A 22,583-nucleotide genomic window follows, 5' to 3' on the forward strand; every position below is an offset into this window, starting at 1 on the left:
TACAAATGCCAACTAAACATATTAGTAACTCTCCTGGTAATTTTTTTATTGTGATACTGACCAAGTTTTATTCTTAGTGAGGGTCATATTCAGAAACTTGTTCAGCACTTCACAGTTTACGAAGCACTCTATTATACAAAAAGCCTTAAAATCACTCTGTGAAGTAGGCATATTGATTACATTGACTTGATGGTTTTCGGAAGCAAGTATCCATTATTCCCTCTTCTTTATGTCCTGTGCTCTGTTGCATTGCATCCTTTCCTAGCTGCAAATGATATGCTAAAGTGTTCCTATGTTTATATGATGTTGAGAAATTAGACCCTAGAGGTGGAAATTTAAAAATGGCTTCCCATATACCTGAATTGCTTATTGGCTATGGGCTAAATTGCTGTACTACTGGAGATAGGGCAGGGGGTGATAGGTTTGGGTGTAGAAAGACAGGGATGTTACTGGATAAACAGAAATTGAAGTCTGATTGTCACAGATTGCAGGGGTCACAGCAAAATGTACAGAAGTGATGACAAGTTCTCGCCTGTCTACGTAAGCCAAAACTCGAACTAAAGTGACTTTAGAAAATTCAGAGAATTTTGTTGTAATTATAATTCTGTTCTTTTGGAGAGTGCTTTGGTCTAAAATGTGTTTGCAGGCTGGTATCGAAGAACTCTTGCCAATAGGTTGGTAAGGGCTTGTACTGGTGAACATTTTAGCTTGCATGTAGAATCTCCATTTATTCTTTCTGCATTATGAGAGGATGCAGATCAGTACTTTGAGTATTCCTCCTGTGTCTTGTTTTCCACAGTTACCACATGGTTTTTCATGTCTGTGATTTTCTCTGAAATATCTTCAGCCTGGCATAATTACAGCCGACCTTTGAACAACACGGTGGTTCAGGGCATGAAGTTTAACTTGATCCCCCCCAAAGTTAACAACAGCCATCCCTTGGTGTCTGTGGGAGATTGGTTCCAGGACCGCCCTCTGCGCAAAGGAGACCACAGTTCTCGATGCCCAAGCCCCTCGTGTGAATGGCGTTGAACAGCGAGTCGGCTCTCCACACCTGCAGTTTGTTCAGTCTATGGATGTGAGACCCAGGGATCCAGAGGGTCGGCTGTGGTTACTGAAAAACATCCACTTACAAGAGGACCTGTGATGGCAAACCCGAGTTGTTCAAGGGTCCGCTGTGCTGTGTCCTAGTCAGTCTCGCATTATGTTCCACTGAGTGCTGAGGAATGAATGTGTCCAACATACACTATCTTGCCAAGCATGGTATCAGCTTTTTAGTGGATGGTTGGTGCCTGACTTACCTGTGTTACTTCTCGGAGCTTAGGTCAGTGCCTTGTACATAATAGGAACTCAATAAACATTTATGGAATAGACTTGAATAGTATTGGTAAGTGTTGTTTTGGCTGCATTATTTAGTGATAAATGTAAAAAGAAAATGTATAATAGCAATTAAAGATATGATCTTACTGACTTTTTTAGTTCCTTTGTTTGGTATGTACTGTTTTGGACACTATTTTTATATTTAGCTGTTGACCAATGTACCTTAACAAAACTTATAAGTGATAAGTTACCTTATATTTTTAATCCAATGTTTAGAAGAGAATTGCCTGGTATTCGTGGGCAAAGTGTGACTATTAAAGATTCTTAATATTTTCAAATTACCTGAAAAACACTATATTTGGTGGCTTTAGGTATAGTTTTTCTATCTTTTGATTTCAGCAGTGAGCCAAATGTCCTGGAAATTCTATGATGTGACTATAAACCTCATGACAAAATGTGCTTATGCATTTGCAGAAGCCAGGATTACTCTTTCCGTAACAGAAATCAGCCTTTAGGTTCTAACTTACTGTCAATTTTCTAAAATCTTGTTAGTTTGAGTTTTGGTTTACACTGACAGGCCAGACCTGTCACCACTTCTACACATTTTGCCGTGACCCCTGCAGTCTGTCACGATCAGACCTGAACTTCTGTTTCTCCAGTAATATCCCCCGTGTTTCTACTCCCAAATCTATCACGCACCTCCCTATCTCCAGCATTACAGCAATTTAGCCAGGAGCAATAGACAATTCAGGTGCATGGGAAGCCATTTTTTTTTCCAACTATAAAGGGTCTAATTTCTGTGTATATGTTATCATTTTAATAGAAATTTTCTGAAGTTTTGTTTTTTGTACATGATAGTACAGGGAAGCTCAGACATGAGTGGTTTCTCCAGAAAGATTCCGAAGGGGACACACCTTCACTCATCAACTGGCCTTCCAGGTACATCCCAAGTTGCAACGCTTGGCCTCTGTTTCCGAGTGCTCCTGCTCACCCTGCCCCCTGCCCTGCTGCCTGCTGTTCATGCCTCCCCGCCTCCCCCATCACCCCCGTACAGCTCCCCTCTCTCCGATAGCAGTGCATTTGAAGAGCCTGTGTTCACAAAGGGCCTGGGAAGTTACTGCCTAACTGTTTGCTTTTCTCCTTCAGTTGTCCCATCCCCTCTAACAGCATTTCCTTTTGCTCCTCTTTTTGAAAAATCTTTTGACTACTCCTCTTGTTTTTTCTCCTCTCTCTGCCAACTCACACATGGCCAGCCTTCCCGGCACCTCTGGGTGTCTCTCTCTCGGGGCCAACCAGCTAGTGTCCCGTCTTGTCAAAACCCCCTTCCCCAGGCACTGCAGCCTCCTTGTTTTCATGTCTCCTCATCTCTAAACCAATAGTTAATTTCCAACAGTTACTTTGAGAGCCTGTTGTTTTAAAAGCAGACAAAACCCCCTATCATTTCATTTTTCAGGTTGGGGGCAGGGAGAGGCGGAAAGAGTAAGAATGAATAAGTCGTGGCAGGACAAAGCACCCCTATATCAAGTTTCTAACAGTCACTTTGTTCTCAGCCGAGGACAACGTTCAGATTGTCTGATTAGACGGACACATTCCACAGGAGAACTTGAACCACATTTTCGTCTTCTTTTGATGAACAAAGCTTATGTAGTCTGAGAAAAGTAACAACTCAGAATCCTATTCCCCCCTAAATTGCTCCTAGTAGCTGTGTCTTTGTTTTTCTTTAATGAAGTATGCATAGATATCCTGCCTCTTATGCTGAAAAACATGTAGGCGTTTAGATCACATTTAGCAGGGTGTGTTGGTCGTTTAAGAAAATAGCCTCTTCCGGAAGGATGTATCAGAAGTAATTATTTCTCTGACTAATCTTAAGTAAATGAAGCTTTTCCATTCCCCAAGAAATCACTTTTTCCATTCTAAAGGCATTCTTCATTTTTTTTTAAAGTACCCCCAGTTAGTAATCTATTCCTAAGCAGTTTCGATGGTTTCTCCTTTCTAAGTGGTATTTCAAAAAGTAAAAATAAGAACTCGCTAGGACTATTAAAGCCATGTGCTTCGCAGACATCACATTACATTTTGTCACTTTTCATTCCATTTAAAAGATAAAGTGACTGAGGTCCACCCCGTAGGTTGCCCGAGACCACACAGCTAGAAGCAGCTGAGCCAGTGTTTGAACAGAGGTCTCGGAGGGCCCCACAGCCAGACCTCTTGGCTCCTTTGCTTCTGTAGCCATAGAAGAGTAGAAAAGTACCTTTTTTATATAGGTTTTTAAAAAGATTTTATTTCTTTATTTTTAGAGAGAGGGGAAAGGAGGGAGAAAGAGAGGGAGAGAAACATCAATGTGTGGTTGCCTCTCACGCACCCTCTACTGGGGACCTGGCCCACAACCCAGGCATGTGTCCTGACTGGGAATCAAACCGGCAACCCTTAGGTCCACAGGCCGGCACTCAGTCCACTGAGCCATAGCTTTTAAAATGGATTTCAGTTTTGCTTTCAGATGTTTAATAGTCCCAGAAACAACCAGAGCAATCTCTTTTTACATTACTTGTGGACTATCTGCCTAATAGGAGTTGCTAGTCCAGAGGAGAGAAAATGTTCAGTTTATTAATTCTTTCAACAAATATCTTTTCTCTAACATTCTTCTAGGTGCTACAGTTATTAGTAGTAATGATGTCCAAACTGATGACATGTCTCCTGAATGACTGAATGCAGTCTGGGTTGCATGAAAAAGCCTGTGAATGTTTAGTTGTATGCTTGAAAAGGGTGATTTATTTGTCGTGTCTTGAGCTCAATAAAAAAGTAATCACGCATGCTCTTACATTTCCAGGAGATGGTGAAATTACATTTGGTCCATAGGTGTAGTCTTGCTGGAGAGGACCCCATAGTCCTTTGCAGGGCTGTACATGCAGAAAGCTGGCCATCCAGAGCTCCAGCCTCAGTGTGTCTAATGCATACTGCTGGTGTTTAGTAAGGGCTTTTTTCTGTGGCTTCTGGGTATTCATTTAGTGAAAAGGCATCCATTCTCCCCCAGGACAGCATCTGACCCCTCAGCTTTACAGAGGTAGAGTTAATTTTTCACCACCCTAGTAGATGAATGCACATTTGGAAACTCGACTCAAAATAGTTCGTCTTGCAAACAGTGGGTTTCCGACATTAACCACCCCAGATGCTTTCTTACCCATTGTTCTCTCTTTGGGTTTACTTCCATTCACTGGTCACCTATGATGCACGCATGCTTCCTTCCCATTGAGCGGTTACTACACTTTCCAACTTAAACCCTTTTTCTTTCTTAAAGAATTAAAGTTAGAGAAAAATTGGTGAAAGAGGAGAGTGCTCGCAGCAGCCCTGAACTGGCCTCAGAGTCCTTAACTCAGAGGAGACATCAGCCAGTGCCGGTGCATTACCTGTCCTTTCAGTCAGAAAACTCGGCCTTTGATAGGGTCACGGGCAAAGCAGCTGGCTCTGCACGACAGCCAATCCGGGGCTATGTCCAACCAGCAGACCCCATGCACACGGCCATGCTGGTGACCTCAGAAACCCCAGAAAGTGTGTCCGAGTGCAGCTGGGTGGAATCAGCCACACAGAATGTTACAAAGCCTCCCACCCTGAAGGTTCTCGAAGGTGAGAGAAAGGAGACCCCCATCCTCCATATTTGTGAATCACAAGCAGAAGAAGATGTGCCCCTCGCAGAAGCTCTTGAGAAAAGCAGGAAAGCACTCTTGGCTTTGGAGGACGGTGGGCTTGAGAGAAGTCTTGAAGACCCCTCTGGAAAGGAGGACTTTGGCAAGCCAGCTCTTGGCACCAACACCTTAGAACATCAGAAGGAGCCAGAAAGTCCATCACACTCACCTCAAGCCCAGAACCAGTTCCCTGAGAAGACGGGCAGGAGCAAAATGGTTTTGTATGTTCAGAGAGAGCCTGTATCCCAAGATGTCAGAGTGACAGATCACAAAAAAGAAGCATCTAGGAGGAAGCACAAGGTCCTCACCCGCTCCCTGTCTGACTACACGGGCCCCCCTCAGCTCCAGGCCCTGAGGGGTAAGGGACAATACGAGCAGCAGAGCTCCAGAGCTGAGGGGCCCCACTCGGAGGCGAGCATGCTGGACACCAAGGTCTCTGTCGCCCAGCTCCGCAATGCATTTCTGCAGTCTGCCAGTGCCAGCAAGAAACCCGAACTGTAGGTGATGTTTCCAACGTCCTCCCGATGTGTCACTTGCACGTCCTTGGCAGAATTATTCACTTCTCGACTTGTGTTGTGTCCCGCATTGAGTCCTATTTAAGCTTAGCTCACAAGTGTGCAGGGCAGACCACATAGGACACGGCTCCCAAACTACCATTCTGCTTTGCCTACTAATGGGGAGCTGGAGGATGGGTCTCGGGAATGCTCCTCCTCCTTTACATGCATGGGACAGGCATGCAGAGGGATTTTGCGGTGTCTGTGCCTTGACTCGCTGAGATGCATAAACCTTTGCTCTATTCTCTCTCTGTCTCTCCGGTCCCCTGCTGTATCCTCTCCCGATGGTTCTAAAAGCCAAACGCGGCTTGAGAAGTCAACCAAAGGAGTTGGCTTGCCTACCAGCGTGGAACGGGAGAGAGGGTCCCGGAAACCACGACGCTATTTTTCTCCTGGTGAAAGTAGAAAAGCTTCTGAGAGATTTAGAACTCAACCTATAACCTCAGCAGAACGAAAGGAGTCGGATAGGTAGGCATGTATATGTGTAGGGACTTAAGAGAACTCATACAGTATTTTCACCTCAGCGATGGTCCTGGTGCTGTGTAAAGGGGGTGTGGTGACTCCATGATTTTCCCATCTAATTGACAAGGGATTTTTATTTGGCTTCTATAAATGGATGTTTAAAGACTGTTGTCCATGACAACAGTATCCCAAGACACTTTCTAGGTTGCACTCAGACTGTGAGAAATAAGATCTTCATTTAATGTTTTTAGTTTGTTATGCTCTTGTTAAATTAGAATCCAAATTGAGTATCCACCGCATTTTACAGTGGAAATCACTTAGGGATGTTCCTTTTATAAGTGTCTTCCTACATGGTGTATTTGAGTTTTATATTATCACTGATCATCCCAAGAAATGATAAGGTTTGTCTAAGAAATTATCATCAGTCGTGTTCAGTAAGTCACACTTGATTCCGGTTTGTCTCCACAAGGCGAGCACTTGGCTGGGCTGTGTGCACACGCAGTCTGTGGTGTCTGTTAGCTGCACTCGTGTATTCACAACGAGAATTACTATCAGAATGATATCCTTAAGAGAGTTTAATTGCATTTTTATTTTTACTTTTAAAATAGTATTTTATATGGGTCTCCTACTCCTACCAGCTAATTTGTTGTTGTTATTATTTGTTAATGTCTTTCCTAGGTCTACTTCAAATTCAGAAATGCCAACGGCTGAGGGCAAGTATCTGTTTTCCTTTTGCTTCCTTATTATCTCGCCCAGATTAGGTTTAAATAAGATTTTTACTTTTTGAGAATGAGATATCGTGCATATCTATTTCTTGCTTTTCTGAGGGTTTTCTTTTGGTGAGTATAATAAAACCTAGTTAGCGTTTTCAGATGATCTTTCCCTTATTTTTTGAGAGAGTTAGAGAATCGCTGAGTGAGCAATAATGAAACGACTGATTTGATCCAAAGAAGCAGGTATTTCTTGTTACTGGTGCTATTGAACAATAAAAAAGAGACATTCCTTCCCAAAAAACCTGTTATGACATCTCAATTTGTTAATAGCACAGTAGAAAATTACTGTCCAGACGGCATTTGTTTGGTTAACTGCAATGCACATGAGCACCTTTCCACTGCGCGGAATAGGCTCCCGGTAAGGGGGAAGCATTGCCCAGGGTAATTTTTAGTACGTCTGTTCTTACAGTCACAGGGTTTCCAGGTCAGCCTTGGGACACTTTTTAGAGTCTTTACCTACATTTTCTAATGACGTCCAGTTTTTCTTTTGTGGCTTTTTACAGATGAAGAAAAGGTAGATGAACGAGCCAAGCTGAGTGTTGCTGCCAAGCGGCTGCTTTTCAGGGTAAGATGAGCTGATGCGTTTGAGTAGAAACTGTCATCCTGCTGAGGGAGGCGCCCACAGCGCCTGGCCTTGCCCTGCACCTGGGCCCTCTGAGGCCCACCCGGCTCTGGCCCACCTGTGGTCCTCTTCCCACCCTTGGCTGGTGTGACCACCATCTGACACAGAACGAGTGTTCGCTTCTGATGAATGGTTTGAATCTCTCTGGATGTGCCCCTGAGGAGTCCTGGAGGGGATCAGAGTAGAGGCATTTTCCTGTCCCAATTTCCTTTCCTCACATTCATGAGGATTCCACGATGTTTCTGACCTCAGGAAATGGAGAAGTCTTTTGATGAGAAAAATGTTCCAAAGCGACGTTCGAGAAACGCAGCCGTGGAGCAGAGGCTGCGGCGTCTGCAGGACAGATCCCACACCCAGCCCGTGACCCCGGAGGAGGTGGTCATTGCAGCCACGTGAGTCTCCCTTTGGTTCTCCGGGCCGTGGCTGTGATGTCTTCTTTTTACAAAGAGATTTAAAGATTTTTAAATAAAACAAGGTGATTGGGAGATGGTTTAGTTAGAAGCCATGGAGAAGTTGGTGTTTAGAGATTTTTCTTACTGGAGTCTCTTTGAACCTCGTAATAGGAGGTGTTATCTATTGCATCTATCAGAAAAACATGAAGAGGAATTTTGTTTAATTTTTTGGCTCTGTGTTTTCTTATCTCTTGTAAAATGGAAAATTTACAGCATGAATGTAGATGGATTAATGTAATGAATCCCATGCATTCATCACCCAGTGTTAGCAACCATCAGCTCCCGTACCTGGATCTGCGCCTCCTTCCCTTTCCCCTTGCATTATTTTCAGGCAAATCCCAGGTATCACTTTTCCCATAAATGTTAGTGCATATCTCAAAAAGTGAAGAGGTTTTTTTAAATAATCAAAAATTTTTTTAATTTAATTGGAAGTTTGATGACTTTTCAAACTTTAGGAAGTAATTTTTGAGTAGTATGTTCTAATATGTTCAGAATGGATTTCCCAAAGAAATTCATTCATTCAGGAATAATTACTTCTATAAAGTGAAAGCTTTTATTAGTGTTTTTTTAAAGATTTTTATTTGTTTTTAGAGAGAGGGGAAGGTAGGGAGAGAGAGAGGGAGAGAAACATCACTGTGAAAGAGAAACATAGATCAATTGCCTCTTGTATGTACCCTGACCAGGAACTGAACCTGCAACCCAGGCATGTGCCCTGACTGGGATTTGAACTGGCAACCCTTTGCTTTGCAAGATGACACCCAACCAACTGAGACATACCAGTTAGGGCATTTTTTTAAAAATTGGTTTGGGCTTCCCCTGGAAACACACACACACACACACACATATACATTCTGAAAAAATGGTGTGTATCTCACTTGGTAGTAACATCCCCAGAGGCCTCTATGCCACAGCCCACACCTGTGAGTCTACTAGTTGATCAGCTGCCTTCATTTCCTTCCTAAGCTACTTCTCAACATTCTGGCATATTTTTGGATAAATATATCCTGTGCCCATTAGGAAGTCTTAGCAAATCAGTTTATTTTAATTAGAATTGTGATTCTTTAAATATTTGAGTGGCTGTTGTAAAACACAAAGCAGCTACCCATGGGAATAAAAAGGTAAATACAAGCAAAAATTATCATCTTGTAAGGCTCTGAGTCTACTTTGATGAGCGTATAGATTATGTGAGGACAGTGATTCTTTAAGAAATAATAAACTGAGGAAAACATTCTAAAAATGGGCATAATCTACTGATATCCTTATGGTTGACCTTAGCTTTCTTTAAATTACTTTTTTCAATGAGAATATTTCCTTTGAAGATAGCCTATTCTTATTCTGATTACTTTGAGTAGCCTCTGTCTGTTATTTCCTAAGTTTGTTATTGCTTTTCAAGTTCTTTTGTGATTTTCCCAAAGGGATGAGCAAATAATTTCGTTAAAATATTTGATTTCACGTTTCTGAATGGAAAACTGCGCTTTCCCTAATGCTTCTTTTCTTCTCTCTCCTTATGAATGTTCCTCCTTTGGCAATTGCTTTAAAGTGAACCTCTCCCTGCTTCGTGCTCTGTGGCCACCCACCCTGTAATGACAAGACTTCCTAGTCCCACTGTAGCTAAGAGCACTGTGCAGCCTGCCAGGTACTGGACAGCGATAGCGGCATGCGGCCCGAGGGCAAAGGTGCTAGACTGCAGACGCATCTGAGAATCTTGAATGCCTTTCACTTGTTTGACAATAAGTCGGTCAATGTCTTGTTCTGGTAATGTGTGCCGTTTTCCTAAGTCACAGTGCAAGACACTGGTGACTTCACGTAGGCCTGCATGAGGAAATGCTCCATCCACCTGCTTCCATGCCGTGTTAGAACTAGAACCACCCTAACTCACTTATCCATCCATGTGTTTGGTTTCCGTTTGTCATACACATAGCCATCCTTAAGTGTCATTCTTCAGTCTAAAACACTAGGACTTGATAGACACTAATAGAAAAGCAGATGTGTGTGTGAATGTTGAAATTCTGATAATACCCAGGTTTTTTAAACATATAGACACAAATAGGAGTTAAAAACAACCCTACCTGTTTCTAATGGATAGACAATGCCGTTATATTTGGGGGTTAAGATATTAAGAATTTGTAGCACCTGAAAAGCGTTTCATTATCATGTTTTTAAATTATGTCCTTAAGGTAAAAAGAGCCCCCCTATTTTACTATTGTGGGCAAAATCACAAAGGCTAAAAATAAGACTAAAAGAAGTAAAGCGACAGTGCTGGAATAAAGCCAGCGCAACCCAGATGCTGGCACCAGATGGGGGAAGGAGGTTGAGGTTACCCTCCCAGGTCACTTGCTGACCTCAGAAAAGACACCAAGACAGGGTGGTGCCTCCTGGCCATCTCCCTTCCTCCCTGGAGCATTGACGCCACTCTTTGTCTGGCACAACATGTGACGTGGCGGTTAATGGGAGTCCAGGCAGAATAAACCGTTTACTGGATTTGAGAGTCGGATTTGCCAGTGGCAGAAGGGGCCTTGTCTTCAACCTCTGCGATCTCACCACGGCCATGTTACTGGAAGCCTTCTCTGCCCAGGAGCTGGAGGGACTTACTGGTGTCTGAAATTTCCTTCACTTGTCAAGTTACTGATTTAAACACCTTTAAAAAACACTGGGAGACATCTGTGAGAGAAAGTGCTGGAGAGAAGGAATGGAAGAATCTTTAAAATTAAACCATTTGTGCTTAGCAAGTGAAAATCAGATCCCTGGGTTGTGGATAATGTGGTTGAAAGCATGATTATCTAACTATTCACTATTTAAAACAGAAAGGCCACCTTCTGAACCATGTATTTAGGTAATGTCTGAATATGCCATAGGTCACAGGTGGCAAACACAAGGCCCGCAGGCCAAATCCAGTCCTCCACCTTGTTTCATCGGGCCGGCACCTTGTTTCCGCCTGGCGGCAATGCAGAGCTCTCGCTTAACTGTTAAGGAGTAGTTACATTTATACAGTCCTAAAATTACACTGGGCCCTTTGAAGGCAACCGCGAGGCTGATGTGGCCCCCGGTGAAAATGAGTTTGGTTCCCCTGCCATAAGTGCTGCCTTCAGACTCCCTGTAGCCTGTTTATTATTGATACCAACAATACAACTTTCTCTCTAAAATAAGGTATGCCCAAGCTGACTTCAATTTCTCAGTTAGGGAATTCAATTTGCAGAGATACTTCAGAGCTAAAAATCTGCTGTTTGTGAAATCGACAAGGCTAGTGTCCCAGGCCACTCTGCTTTTTCCTGTTTCCTTTAATAGCTTAACACCTGCCTGCACCTGTCTTAAATGGACATAGGCAAAAGTAAAGCCCTTGTCAAAACAGACACTTGGAAGAAAGTTAACATACAGAATTAGTGGTGGGTTTGTGTTTGTTTTTATCTGTGTCACTGACTTTTTCTCCCTTGCAGATTACAGGCATCTGCTCACCAAAAGGCCTTAGCCAGAGACCAGGCAAATGAGGGCAGAGATTCTGCTGAACAAGGTGAACCTGATTCCTCCACTCTAAGCTTGGCAGAGAAGTTGGCCTTGTTTAACAAATTGTCCCAGCCAGTCTCAAAAGCTATTTCTACCCGAAACAGAATAGACACGAGACAGAGGAGAATGAATGCTCGCTATCAAACTCAGCCAGTCACGCTTGGAGAGGTGGAACAGGTGGGTACGCTGCCTTCGAACTCCAGTTTTCTGGTATGTTCTCAAACTTTAGGAGCACTGGGTCATCTCGGGTTGATGATAGATTGAAGGTGATCGACCTGTACACTGTGTTGCCTGTGGATGATTTGGTAATGACTTCATTCCTAAGAATGCCCAGTCTGTTTCTCTTTCCTGTTTGTATAATTTGCCTGCTGCAATCACCTGGAATGCATCTGTTTTAAAGAGAAAAATAGGGCGCACAGTCTGCTTTTCACCCAGATGACTTGATTAATGAGACGCATTGTATAACTGTATCTAGGATTGGTTTCCCACAAGACAAGCAGTAAAACTGCACCAAAGGCAGTATTTCAGGGTAGGTCAATCCATACACTGGGGCTTACGCAGACAGTATTTTTAAATCCGTTCTTTCTGTTTTCACTGTGTCCTTCCAGGTGCAAAGTGGAAAGCTCATTCCTTTCTCACCCACCGTTAACACGTCTGTGTCCACCAAAGCATCGACGGTCACTCCAATGTACGCAGGGGATCTTCGGGCCAAGCCCTCCATGGATGACGACACAAGTGCCACTGACTATAAGTTGCCTTCTTCGATAGAACATTCAGATGCTCCAGTGAGAAGCATTCTGAAGTCCCAAGCTTGGCAGCCTCCCGTGGAGGGCAGTGGGAGCAAAGGCATGTTGAGAGAGTTTGGAGAGACAGAGAGTAAGAGAGTCTTGACAGGTAGAGACAGTGGTGTTAAAAAGTACGAGTCCTTCGAGGAAGCAGAGCTGTCCTACCCCATCCTCAACCGAGTCTGGGAAGGAGACAGCCAGAAAGAACCTAAATACCCCGTTCTGAGGAAGGGGAGCCTGGAGCCAGCTAACGCTCCCGCCCCCCACCTTGGTGAGGAGGAATTTCCGGCAGCTAAAAGCCTCACACAGGGGAACTCGGACTTGAAGGACAGGCAACCCTTTGAAGAGAAAGTGGACGTGGAGAATGTCACGAAGAGGAGGTTTTCGCTGAGAGGTAACTTGCGGCTGCTCCTGAAGTTTTAGAAGCCAGCTGGGTTTTCAGTTGCTGCTTGATTGCTTGCATGTTGGTGATTGGTCCTAATTAAATTACTGGATGTAATTATATTATGAAGGCAGTTTATAACTGGCACTGATTAAAATTTTAGTGAGAGTCCTCCTCTCCCCCAGACTTCTCTTCCTCTTGAATTTGACTTATTCACTGGATTATTAGTTTTTCAACAATAAAAATACCTGTTGCTCTTTCACACATTTTGATAAGGGTGTTTGATGACTTGGGTCACATAACAGCCTTGTGAACTGCTAGCTCTGTTGGCGCCTTCCATGGCCCAAATGTCCAGGCTGGATACGTGCAGGGAAGCAGGACTTTATCCCAGGTCTGTGGACTTCAGGCCCTCCTCCTACATTCTGCTCACGCACGCTAGCAAGCTATGTACATGGGACTTCTTTCTCATTCTTCATTTTCATAAAATGACAGTATGTGAGTTTTAACAGTGGTTTTGGCTTGTGAGTGTGGCACATTTGAAAGTAGTGTTTGGAGGAGCAGAAACATTATGTAGTGTACAGTTAAAGTGAACTTCCTGAGTCTTACACACAGGAAAAGACCAGTTGTCACCAAACGATTTGCTGTGTGGAGTAACCCACTGGGAAATTTGGTTTTCTCAAGGAATATTGCATGCCACAGATTTGCATAAATCCCAGTGGGTGGGGCAACCGGCCACGTGCCCACAGATTGAACTCAAGGGCAGGACTGTTGGGGGGTGAATAGCTGGGAGAATGCTTGCCTGGAGGAGTTAGTGCTGACGTTGCTCCTTTGCTTCCCAGCGGCAGAGTTCGGAGAACCCGCTTCTGAGCAGAGCAGCACAGCTGCTGGGAAAACTGTTGCTCCAGCTGCAGCCCCAGTGTCCTGGAAGCAGCAGGAGCCTTCGGCACAACCACAGGAGAAGCACTATAGGAATCCGTGTGCGATGTTTGCTGCTGGAGAGATCAAAACGCCAACAGTGGAGGGCATCCTTGATTCACCCAGCAAAACGATGTCAATTAAAGAAAGGTAATTGGATTTAATGACTGCAAAGTAATTCTATGAGGGAGGAACTACAACTTGCTTTTAAGAAAAGATCTGAGTAATGGGCAAAGAGACGAACTCGCTATTCCAGCTACATAAGGAGATATGCTGTTATACTAGAATTCTTAGGGGATGTCGAGGTATTTGAGAGTGAACTGCAGTAACCCCCCTGTCTGGTTGGGTAAGGCTGGATGAGGTCCAGTTCCAGACACATATGAGGAAACCATAGAAGGAGACATTTGCTTGCTTCATTTGTTTGCAGTTTCGTTTTCTTTTTTATATTAAATTCTTTGAGTCTCCAGTGATAGGAACAAAGAGCTTGGCTCTTTCCCTTTCAGATCCACGTGGCATCCAATTAAATGTGCTCACTGTTTCTTACTCTTTGTCTATATAAAGTATGTAGAAGGAATGTCTGTGGAGAGGGAATGAAGATAAATTCATATCTAGAATATAAACCTTTGGGATTATAACCTAAGTTTTGTTTTATTTTACAGAAAATAAATGACTTTTCTGAACCGTAGTTAGGAATTTTGTATCAGGTAATAGCTCTGAAAGATTATATTTGAGTATCAACACTGTAATGTCATTTCATTCAAAAGAATGATGGAGGCCCTGGCTGGGTGGCTTAGTTGGTTAGAGTGTTGTCCCATACAGCAAAAGATTGTGGGTTTGATTCCCGGTCAGGGCACATACCTAGGCTGCAGGTTTGATTCTTAGTCAGGGTGTATACAGGAGGCAACCAATCGATGTTTCTCTCTGATATTGATATTTGTTTCTCTCTCTCTCTCTAAAATCAATAAATATCTTCTCAGGTGAGGATTTAAAAAAAAAAAAAAGGATGGAGGATTGAGAGGATATATTGGATATATTTAAATAAGACAGATACAAAGAATAGGAGCTAAATGTTTCAGGTCGTATTTTCCTTGTTAACCTTAAGCCACTGTTGAGTTAAGGTAACAGTGACAGGAACACAGCATGAAGAAAGGTCCCGTCGAGTTCCCGGTGTGATGAGCAGAACTATTTCTACCATCAGTTCCTTGCGGCTCTGCCCACCTGGACCCTTCCTTAGCACCTCCCACCACTCAGAAGTTTCCCTGCTCTGGCAGACTCTGGCTGCTCTTACTGTTCTAGCTACAAGCCAAGCTTTCAAACAATCTTTTTGAAATATTAATATGACGGAGCCTTTGTCACCTAATGAATTGTTACAGCTGTTAAATTTTATTTACTTTCTCCTTTATTCTTTAAAATTCATGATAAATTACACCCGCTAGACCAAGGATGCACAGATGAGGGCTGGCGGGGTAAGCTAAGAGAGAGGACTCCTGTCCTCACTGCGGGAGGCCTCCTCTGCAGGAACCTGCCTCAAAGTAGCTGCATCCCAGAGATTCAACTATTGATAACTGGGTAGGTGGGAAGAAAGAGATTATGTTTAAGGGAATTGATGGTAAATATCACTAATACACAGTTCTGATGTTATATAGATGTTTTATATTTTTATGGAGAAAAATTCCAATGCAAAATACTAAGATTTATCCCTCAAAGGCTCTTAAGAGGGATTCCTCCATCTTTGGGTATAATCTATCTGTTGGGACTTAGGATACTTTTTTTAAGTATATTTTATTGATTATGCTATTACAGTTGTCCCAACTTTCCTCCCTTTGCCTCCCTCCTCCTGTTGCCCCCTTTCCCTCTGGCAATCTCCCCCCTTAGTTCTTGTCCATGGGTCATGCGTGTAAGTTCTTTGGCTTCTCCATTTCCTATGCTATTCTTAACCTCCCCCTGTCTATTTTGTTCCTACCAATTATGCTTCTTATTCCCTGTACCTTTTCCTCCCCTCTCCCTCCACCCTTCCCAGCTGATAACCCTCCATGTGATCTGCATATCTATGATTCTGTTCCTGTTCTACTTGTTTGCTTAGTTTTTTTTTTTAATTCTGTTGTTGATAGTTGTATTTTTGCCTTTTTAATGTTCATGGTTTTTATCTTCTTTTTCTTAAATAAGTCTCTTTAACATTTCCTATAATAATGGGTTGGTGGTGATGAACTCCTTTAGCTTTATCAAGGACCTACAACCTAGGTGACTCTATCCAGCAAAAGCTACCCTTTAGAATGGAAAGGCAGATAAAATGCTTCCCAGACAAGGTAAAGCTAAAGCGACTTAGAACTTCTGATGAAATTTTGTGTCTATCCACGGTGCAATAATTATTTGTTTATTTGCTGTTTTTAGTAAATTTTAGTGTATTTGTACCTTTCTGAAAGCAGTTTTAATCCTACTGTTAAATTCTCATTTTGGAAAATGTGAGATGCTATAAAGGTTCATCCTCTTAACCCAGGCTTTGTAGGTGACGGCGGAGTTTAAGGGTGGCTGTAAGGTTTCTGGGAACTGCCTGGAAGTGGTCTAAGTCCACTGTGTGTGCCAGGCATCTTCTGGCTGGTGGGAGACAGAACCTCTTGGTGTCCAAGAGTGACCCCCACCCTTTTCAGAACCATGATAGTAAGGAATGCTTGTTAAATATTGAGCTATGCAGTTTAATTGTTAAAATATACAGGCATGTTTCAGATTCATTGAAGGTTTGGTTCCAGACCACTGCAATAAAGCAAGCATCACAATAAAGGGAGTAGTAATCTTTTCACTGGTGGAGAGTCTTGCCTCCAGCTTGTAAAAAATGCAACATCTGTGAAGCTCAATAAAGCAAAGCACACACATACAACGAGGTGTGGCTGTATGTTTGAAAAAGGATGAGGAGCCCTTAATTTAGCAGCTATGTTTATAGTAAATTATGCTGATACAAAATATATTACCAGTGATCTCCCCCCAGCCTGATCTTGATGGTGCTCTTATTTGTACTTTGCTGAAAGAGCAAAACTATGTATCCTTACAATCCATCTGTGATAGCTTTTCCCTAAATTGGGCTCATAATCCCTCCCTTCTGTTAATTGAGATAATGAAGCTTGACTTATTTAAAATAAGAATACTGTTCATGTATTTCTTTGGGTTTTACTTTTCTTTTTTTTGAGGCAGCATATAAAATAGAGCTTTTCAACCTTATTCTGACTTCTTCTGACTGCCTCATGCTGCCAGAGGCGGGGCGGGGCTCCAGCAACCACGAGTGCATCACACGTGAGTAAGCAGAGCCCATGGCAGGACGGGCCCCTTCTGCCCCCTGGGCCCACCCCTCTTTCAGAACATGTCTGATGCTCAAGGAGAAACATAAATAAAAGTTTCTTTTCTTTTTTATCTTCTCTGACCTCTGGAATGTCGAGCTTGAGCCCCAATCAGTGCTAACTTAAACACAATGTGCTTCTTTCACTGGATGAATAAAATCGCTGCTTCATAACTGTCCAGATGATTGGGGTGTAAGCTGTCCCTGTGTGGGAACTTCTTTGAAAAGCATTGCAAGTCAAATGATTTGTATGTTCTTTGGGGATAAAACCTTTGATACGTCTTTAAAAGTACACTGGGCTTTTAGAAACCTTATTTTCACAATTACTGAGACAAGCAAATCTGAGCTTTTATATTGGGGACATTACCAAAAAAAGGGGAAGGAGCCACCCCTTCACTGGGAAATCGGTGGAATGTGAGGACTGGGTTGAAGAATGTTGAAGAACTCGCCCCGTGCCTCCTGCCACCTTGCAGAGACCTGACTCATAGGGGCAGCTGGCCCCCTTCCCCACAGTGTTCCCTGCCTGCCCCTCCATCCACCCCCCACCCAAAAGAAGCTGTGTTCATGCTTCCCCAACAGACTCCACATTCCTATCTTAGTTGGGAGATTTCAGCCACTAGAGGGCCCCAGATTTATGTAACAATTAGGAATAAAGGTGTCATTCCCTTGACCCTCCTTTTCTGATCCCTGATTTGCCCTGGTTTAAAAGACACGTAAGTTTACTTCTCCAGCCTGCAAACTAGCCAAGGCCATTATAAATACTAGTCAGTGCAGTTCAGCCTTATCTGAAATCTATGAGGTGCCCGTGTTCCTCTGAAATGCAGGGACGTTTTTTAAGAGGGAAGGAAAAGTTGAAGATTAGAGGCACGTGGTTTGCCTGTCCCGCGTTTGACCCAGCCCTGACTGCTGCAAGCCTGCAGAACTTGTTCTAATCAGGCAGGGCTGTCAGATCAGTGCCCCTGAAACAGCCACTCAGGCCAGTATTCTTTGCTGGAAAAGTGTGGGCTGTGGCAGGAGGGGTGGACATTTCCCCAGGCGGCCTGGCCGGCCCACGTCACGGTGGCCCTGGCCAAGCCACGGGGTCAATAGGCTAACACGGTGCCACTCGCTGGGTTCTCAGCCTCAGACAGAGCAGATGCCCAGGCTCTCAACATCACAGCCCTGCAAATAGCACTTGGACTTGGTGGATGTCAAAAGCGCTGACAGTTGTTTGAATTGCATAGGCAGTAATTTATGTCGTGTGTGAGACCAGATGGTTAGCTCCTCGGCCCTGTCCAGCACACGGCGGTCTGCAGCGAGTCCGGGGGGCCGTGAGACTGCAGAGGCAAGACCACATTTGGGAAGGACTTTTGCCCTCCTCTGCTCGTGGAACACCAACTAGGAGATCTAAAGGGACAGAAATAATACCAGTCTGATTGGTATTATTCTCGATACCCTGATTGTCCCAGACGGCCAGCCTGATTGGATTAAAGTGTCAGTGTGTGTTATTTTTAAGTTAGCCATCATTTGCCCCGTGTCAGCTAGGGCTAGGTCCAAAGTGCCACGTGGGCTCAATGGAACCACAGTTTCTTCCATCTTGTTTGGTTACTCTGTAGTCCTTGGAAGTCCCTGAGGACGGCCCAGCCAGCACATCCAGAAGCAAGATTTCAGGTTCTTGGAATGGGGGAATCTCTGAAGGCCACCCAAGACGGGGTGGGGAGGACATTGTAAGAAAGCCAGAATACTATGCTGTTCTTGAAATCTTTGGGAAAATGTTCCTGGTCAACCCATGCACTAAGGTGGTGAAGCAAGCCAGGACCAGAGGCAGGACATGCCTGGCTGGAGCGCATCTCCCTGTCGACTAAACGCTCGGCCTGTGTGTGCCTTGTTCCTTGTCTGTCAGAGAGGGAATAGCACTATTTCGTCTCATGAAGGTTGCCGTGCAGACCAGCATAGTATAAGGTAGCCTGTAAAGTGATTAAACACTCCGCAATTTGTTCTTTTCTAAGTCAGGTTTTTGTTCCTCATCTCAGCCACCAGGGAAGCCAAATGATTATTTAGATGATGTCATTGCTCCAAATATTTAGGAACTTCTTTTTGAGAAGGTCCTCAAAAACGGTAGCGTATTATTTTTAATAAAGCTAACTGGTGAGAATGAATTTTTAAATTTTTAAAAAATTCTCTCAAGTCATTTGGAATCCAGTCTGATTGGATGAAAAGGTGGATGGCCGAGACAAATTGCGACCGGTCCGCATCCGAGGTGAAGAGATGGCTGGCTCTGAGGCCCGTTGCCACGGAAGACGGCAGTGAGGCGCCCGTCTGTCCTCACAGGATGAGGGGTTGGGAGCACTGGCATGCTTAGTTTTTGAAAATCTCATTTCTAAATAATTTGAAAACTTTGAAAGCTCCACTGGAGCATGCAAATACTAATTATATCTTTTAACGATTTGATTTTGCTGGATTCTTTTTTATTATTGGAAAAAACTGACTCGTCGAGAATAATTGCAGAAGTGATAGATCTTAGTCATATGGAGATTGAACCTCAGATGAAAACATTGAAAGAAGTTTAGAATGTGTTTTCAAGCACATGAACTGGTCCTTGTAGCATGCAGAGTCTAGTCAGACATCATTGTTTATAGGATTTAAGGCTCAATGGATTCCTGGCCAAATGAGGCCTCTCTTAGTAAGATTCATATTTTAATTTCCAATGTATGTTGTTTTCTCCCCGCCTCCAATAACCAAGCAGTTCTGACACCTGCTGGGTGTCCTGTGCTTCAACTCAGTTCCGACACTATCTACCTGGTATCAGCACCAGACCCCACAGGTCAACGACTCAGTCCTAAAATACTGTCTCCCAACCCCACTTTAGCTTCTGCTCGTAAATCCAGGTTGTTGCTTGTACGTCTTACCCACTGGCTCTAAATCCAAGGCTCCCACGACCCCCTCCCTGGGTTTGATTAATTTGCTAGAGCAGCTCACAGAACTCAGAGAAACATTTCACTTACTAGATCTCTAGTTTACCATAAAGCATATAACTCCATAGCAGCCAGACAGAAGAGATGTTTAGGGCAGGGTATGTGAGAAGGGCTCAGAGCTTCCACATCATCTCCAAGCACACCACTCTCCCCAGATCTCCATGTTCCCCCAACTCGAGAGCTCTCTGAACTCTGTCCTTTTGGTCTTATATGGAGGCTTCACTCCGTAAGCATTATTAAGCTCAGTTGCAAATAACCAATGATTTAATCAATTCAGCCTCTCTCTCCTCTCCTAAGCCAGGGGGTGGCATGGAAAGTTGGTTTTCCTGGCACCAGCCCCCATCCTTAGATGCTTCCCAAAAGTCTCATCATTAATATAATAAAAGACACTTTATGGTTCTCATCACTTAGGAAATTCCAGGAGGTTTAAGAATTCTGTGCCAGAAACAGGGACACAGACCAAATATATATTTCTTATTATAAATCACATTATCAGAGATAGATAAGATGACATTATACCAGTTTTATAGAATGGTCATCTGAGGTCTCATCTGCTGTCACACAGCAGAAAGGAAGAGAAGGGAAGGGAAAGGAAGAGACTGGGGAGCAGATAGGTCCAGAATCTGAAGCTCCTGTCCCTTTTCAGGGGTTCTTTTCTTTATGGCGTACTTTCCATTATTTGGCTGAATGAAGAGACACGTATAAGGTGTGATCATGTATGAATCTGAAAATGTAAATGGACTCTTGTTTAAGTACTGCAAACTTTTTCTTATTTGTTTAACAAAACTTTTATCATGGAGTGTGATATATCTCATCCCATCTCCAATTCAGATATTTAATAGAATCAGGAAACTTAATTGAAGGGCCCTTTAAGACCATCCAGTCCAGTTCCCAAGATGATTAATGGGAAAGGAGACCGGACTGCTTGGCCAGAGCTCGTGGCCAGGCTAGAGCTGACGTGCTCCTTACAAGTACACTGTTCGTGGACATGCGTTAATGATGTTTAAATTTTTAAACACAGCCCAGCAGGTTGAGCAGAGAGGGCAAGGGGTCTAATCATTTTTTTCCCGTATCTTTAAAGTATGTGAGCATCAGCTTAGATGAGTTCAGTGTTCCCCACGTTTTCGCCTTTTATCTTTCCTGTGTTTGTCCGACTGAATGCCTAAGACTTCTCCATTTGTTGTAGGAGAGTTAGCAGCGGAAACAAAACAACCTGTCACAGCGTATGGCATCTAAGCAGCTTTCTGTCAGGTCACACTACAGTGGAACTGAAGTAGGTTAGGTAAAAAAACCTCAGCTAATTAGATTCTTTTTTTGTGGATAGCTTTTCCCTGAGGGAAGTTGAAGTGATAATTTTTAAAGTGGGTTTGTGGAGAAGTTTCTGTATTAAGAAGATAGATTGGAAAGACCAAGTTTATTTGGAGGGGGAAAAAACAGGGCTTAGAGTACAGGAAGAAAAACAATCAAACATCATCTTTTACCTGTAATTGAAAGATATGAAGTTAAGAGATTGTCGGTGTGTGATAGCTTTAAGGTTTTAAACCTATCTCTGCTGTATTGTCTGCAAATAAGTTATCTAGCACTAGTCATTAAATGTTGTTTCATGAAGGGGCCAGAAGGGGTCACTAGCAGACATTTTTCTCTGGGGATCAGGTCCTCAGCCCAAGGACAAGGAAAAATCACAGCTATTCCTCTGGTGGAATGATTTTTATCTGGCAAGTCAGATTTCAGCTTTGCATTTCAATCAGCTGTAAAATCTTTGGGGCCATCTTAGAAAAGGGACTCCTATATTATTTTTCCAGACATCATTCTTCAGAATAAATGAAATTCAGAGAGATTAAAACTAGGTAACTGTGGTCACTTAGTGGCCAAAGACTTCTAATTTACCTGTATTATGGTTCTATTACAAGTCAGAGTTTGATGCTGAACTCTCCGGTTGGCATGCTTTCCCCTTAGATTAGCGCTGCTGAAGAAGAGCGGGGAGGAAGACTGGAAGAACAGACTTAGCAGAAAGCAGGAGTACGGCAAAGCGTCTGTCACGAGCAGCCTGCACATACAAGAAGTGGAGCAGTCACTCAAGAAGAAGGTAAGTGCCCCGTGGTAGGAAAGTCGGGCTCGGAAGGGCGCCAGACAGGCCTGCATGACTTGCTAATCACCGCTCTGTGAGGCGCTAGCACTGCCTTGCCCTTGGAGTTCACACTTAGAGTCTATCTCGCAGCAGCTTCCATTGATCAAAGGTAAAGTCTTGAGATGTCATAGAACCGGTAAGAGCACCACCTGCATAATGTATCAGCAAGCAAGTTCCTGCATTTTGAAGTGTGTACTTTTATTTTGGTTTAAAACCTTCTTAAGTGACTTCTGACTTCACAACATTATGAAAGCCTTTCTAATGAAAAATTTTAATTGACCACTAACACTTTATATGTTGCATATAATGTATGGACTTAAATGTCCTATACTGAGATTTAAAACCTAAGTATACAGGATAAGGACATAATTTTTGTGGTCAGTGAGATGTTATTTTATAATTGTAAGCACTTTTTTGCATTGAGCAGGCATACCTTTTATTGAGAATATACAGGAAAATATGTTACAAGTTTAAATAAAATTAAGTAACACATTGTTATCATTACTGGCAAGGATTTCATGTGCAAAAGCATTGATGAGTTGTTAAATTCTAATGCAATGATGACCAGCTTTCCACCAGTTAGTGCGTACTTTCAAAACAGGTAGTGACTCTTCTGCCACTTGGCCTGGTGGCTACAAATGCACCTGCCAGCTGGAGGCGGGGCAACACCCGTGACAGACATGTCCACAGGCCAACCTCTGGCATCGAAGTCTTCAAACAGAAAACAAAA

At 43.3% G+C, this 22,583-nt stretch overlaps 1 protein-coding gene across 4 annotated transcripts in view; it reads left to right on the forward strand.

Moving 5' to 3' along the window:
* The window catches only part of SVIL (supervillin), a 156,963-nt gene that overhangs the window by 85,597 nt on the left and 48,783 nt on the right, over positions 1 to 22,583 (forward strand). The window contains exons 7-17 of one of the 4 annotated variants that reach the window (XM_045182714.3): positions 2,179 to 2,259; positions 4,613 to 5,494; positions 5,849 to 6,019; positions 6,692 to 6,726; positions 7,290 to 7,351; positions 7,661 to 7,800; positions 9,401 to 9,496; positions 11,295 to 11,538; positions 11,970 to 12,540; positions 13,368 to 13,593; positions 21,682 to 21,811. In XM_045182714.3, coding sequence (XP_045038649.2) covers positions 2,179 to 2,259; positions 4,613 to 5,494; positions 5,849 to 6,019; positions 6,692 to 6,726; positions 7,290 to 7,351; positions 7,661 to 7,800; positions 9,401 to 9,496; positions 11,295 to 11,538; positions 11,970 to 12,540; positions 13,368 to 13,593; positions 21,682 to 21,811 — 2,638 coding nt within the window. The remainder of the gene's footprint in view (positions 1 to 2,178; positions 2,260 to 4,612; positions 5,495 to 5,848; positions 6,020 to 6,691; positions 6,727 to 7,289; positions 7,352 to 7,660; positions 7,801 to 9,400; positions 9,497 to 11,294; positions 11,539 to 11,969; positions 12,541 to 13,367; positions 13,594 to 21,681; positions 21,812 to 22,583) is intronic. The other 3 variants (XM_045182719.3, XM_045182722.3, XM_024573559.4) reach the window with 3 other exon arrangements.

Source organism: Desmodus rotundus, chromosome 4, assembly GCF_022682495.2.
Source record: "Desmodus rotundus isolate HL8 chromosome 4, HLdesRot8A.1, whole genome shotgun sequence".
Taxonomy (NCBI): domain Eukaryota; kingdom Metazoa; phylum Chordata; class Mammalia; order Chiroptera; family Phyllostomidae; genus Desmodus; species Desmodus rotundus.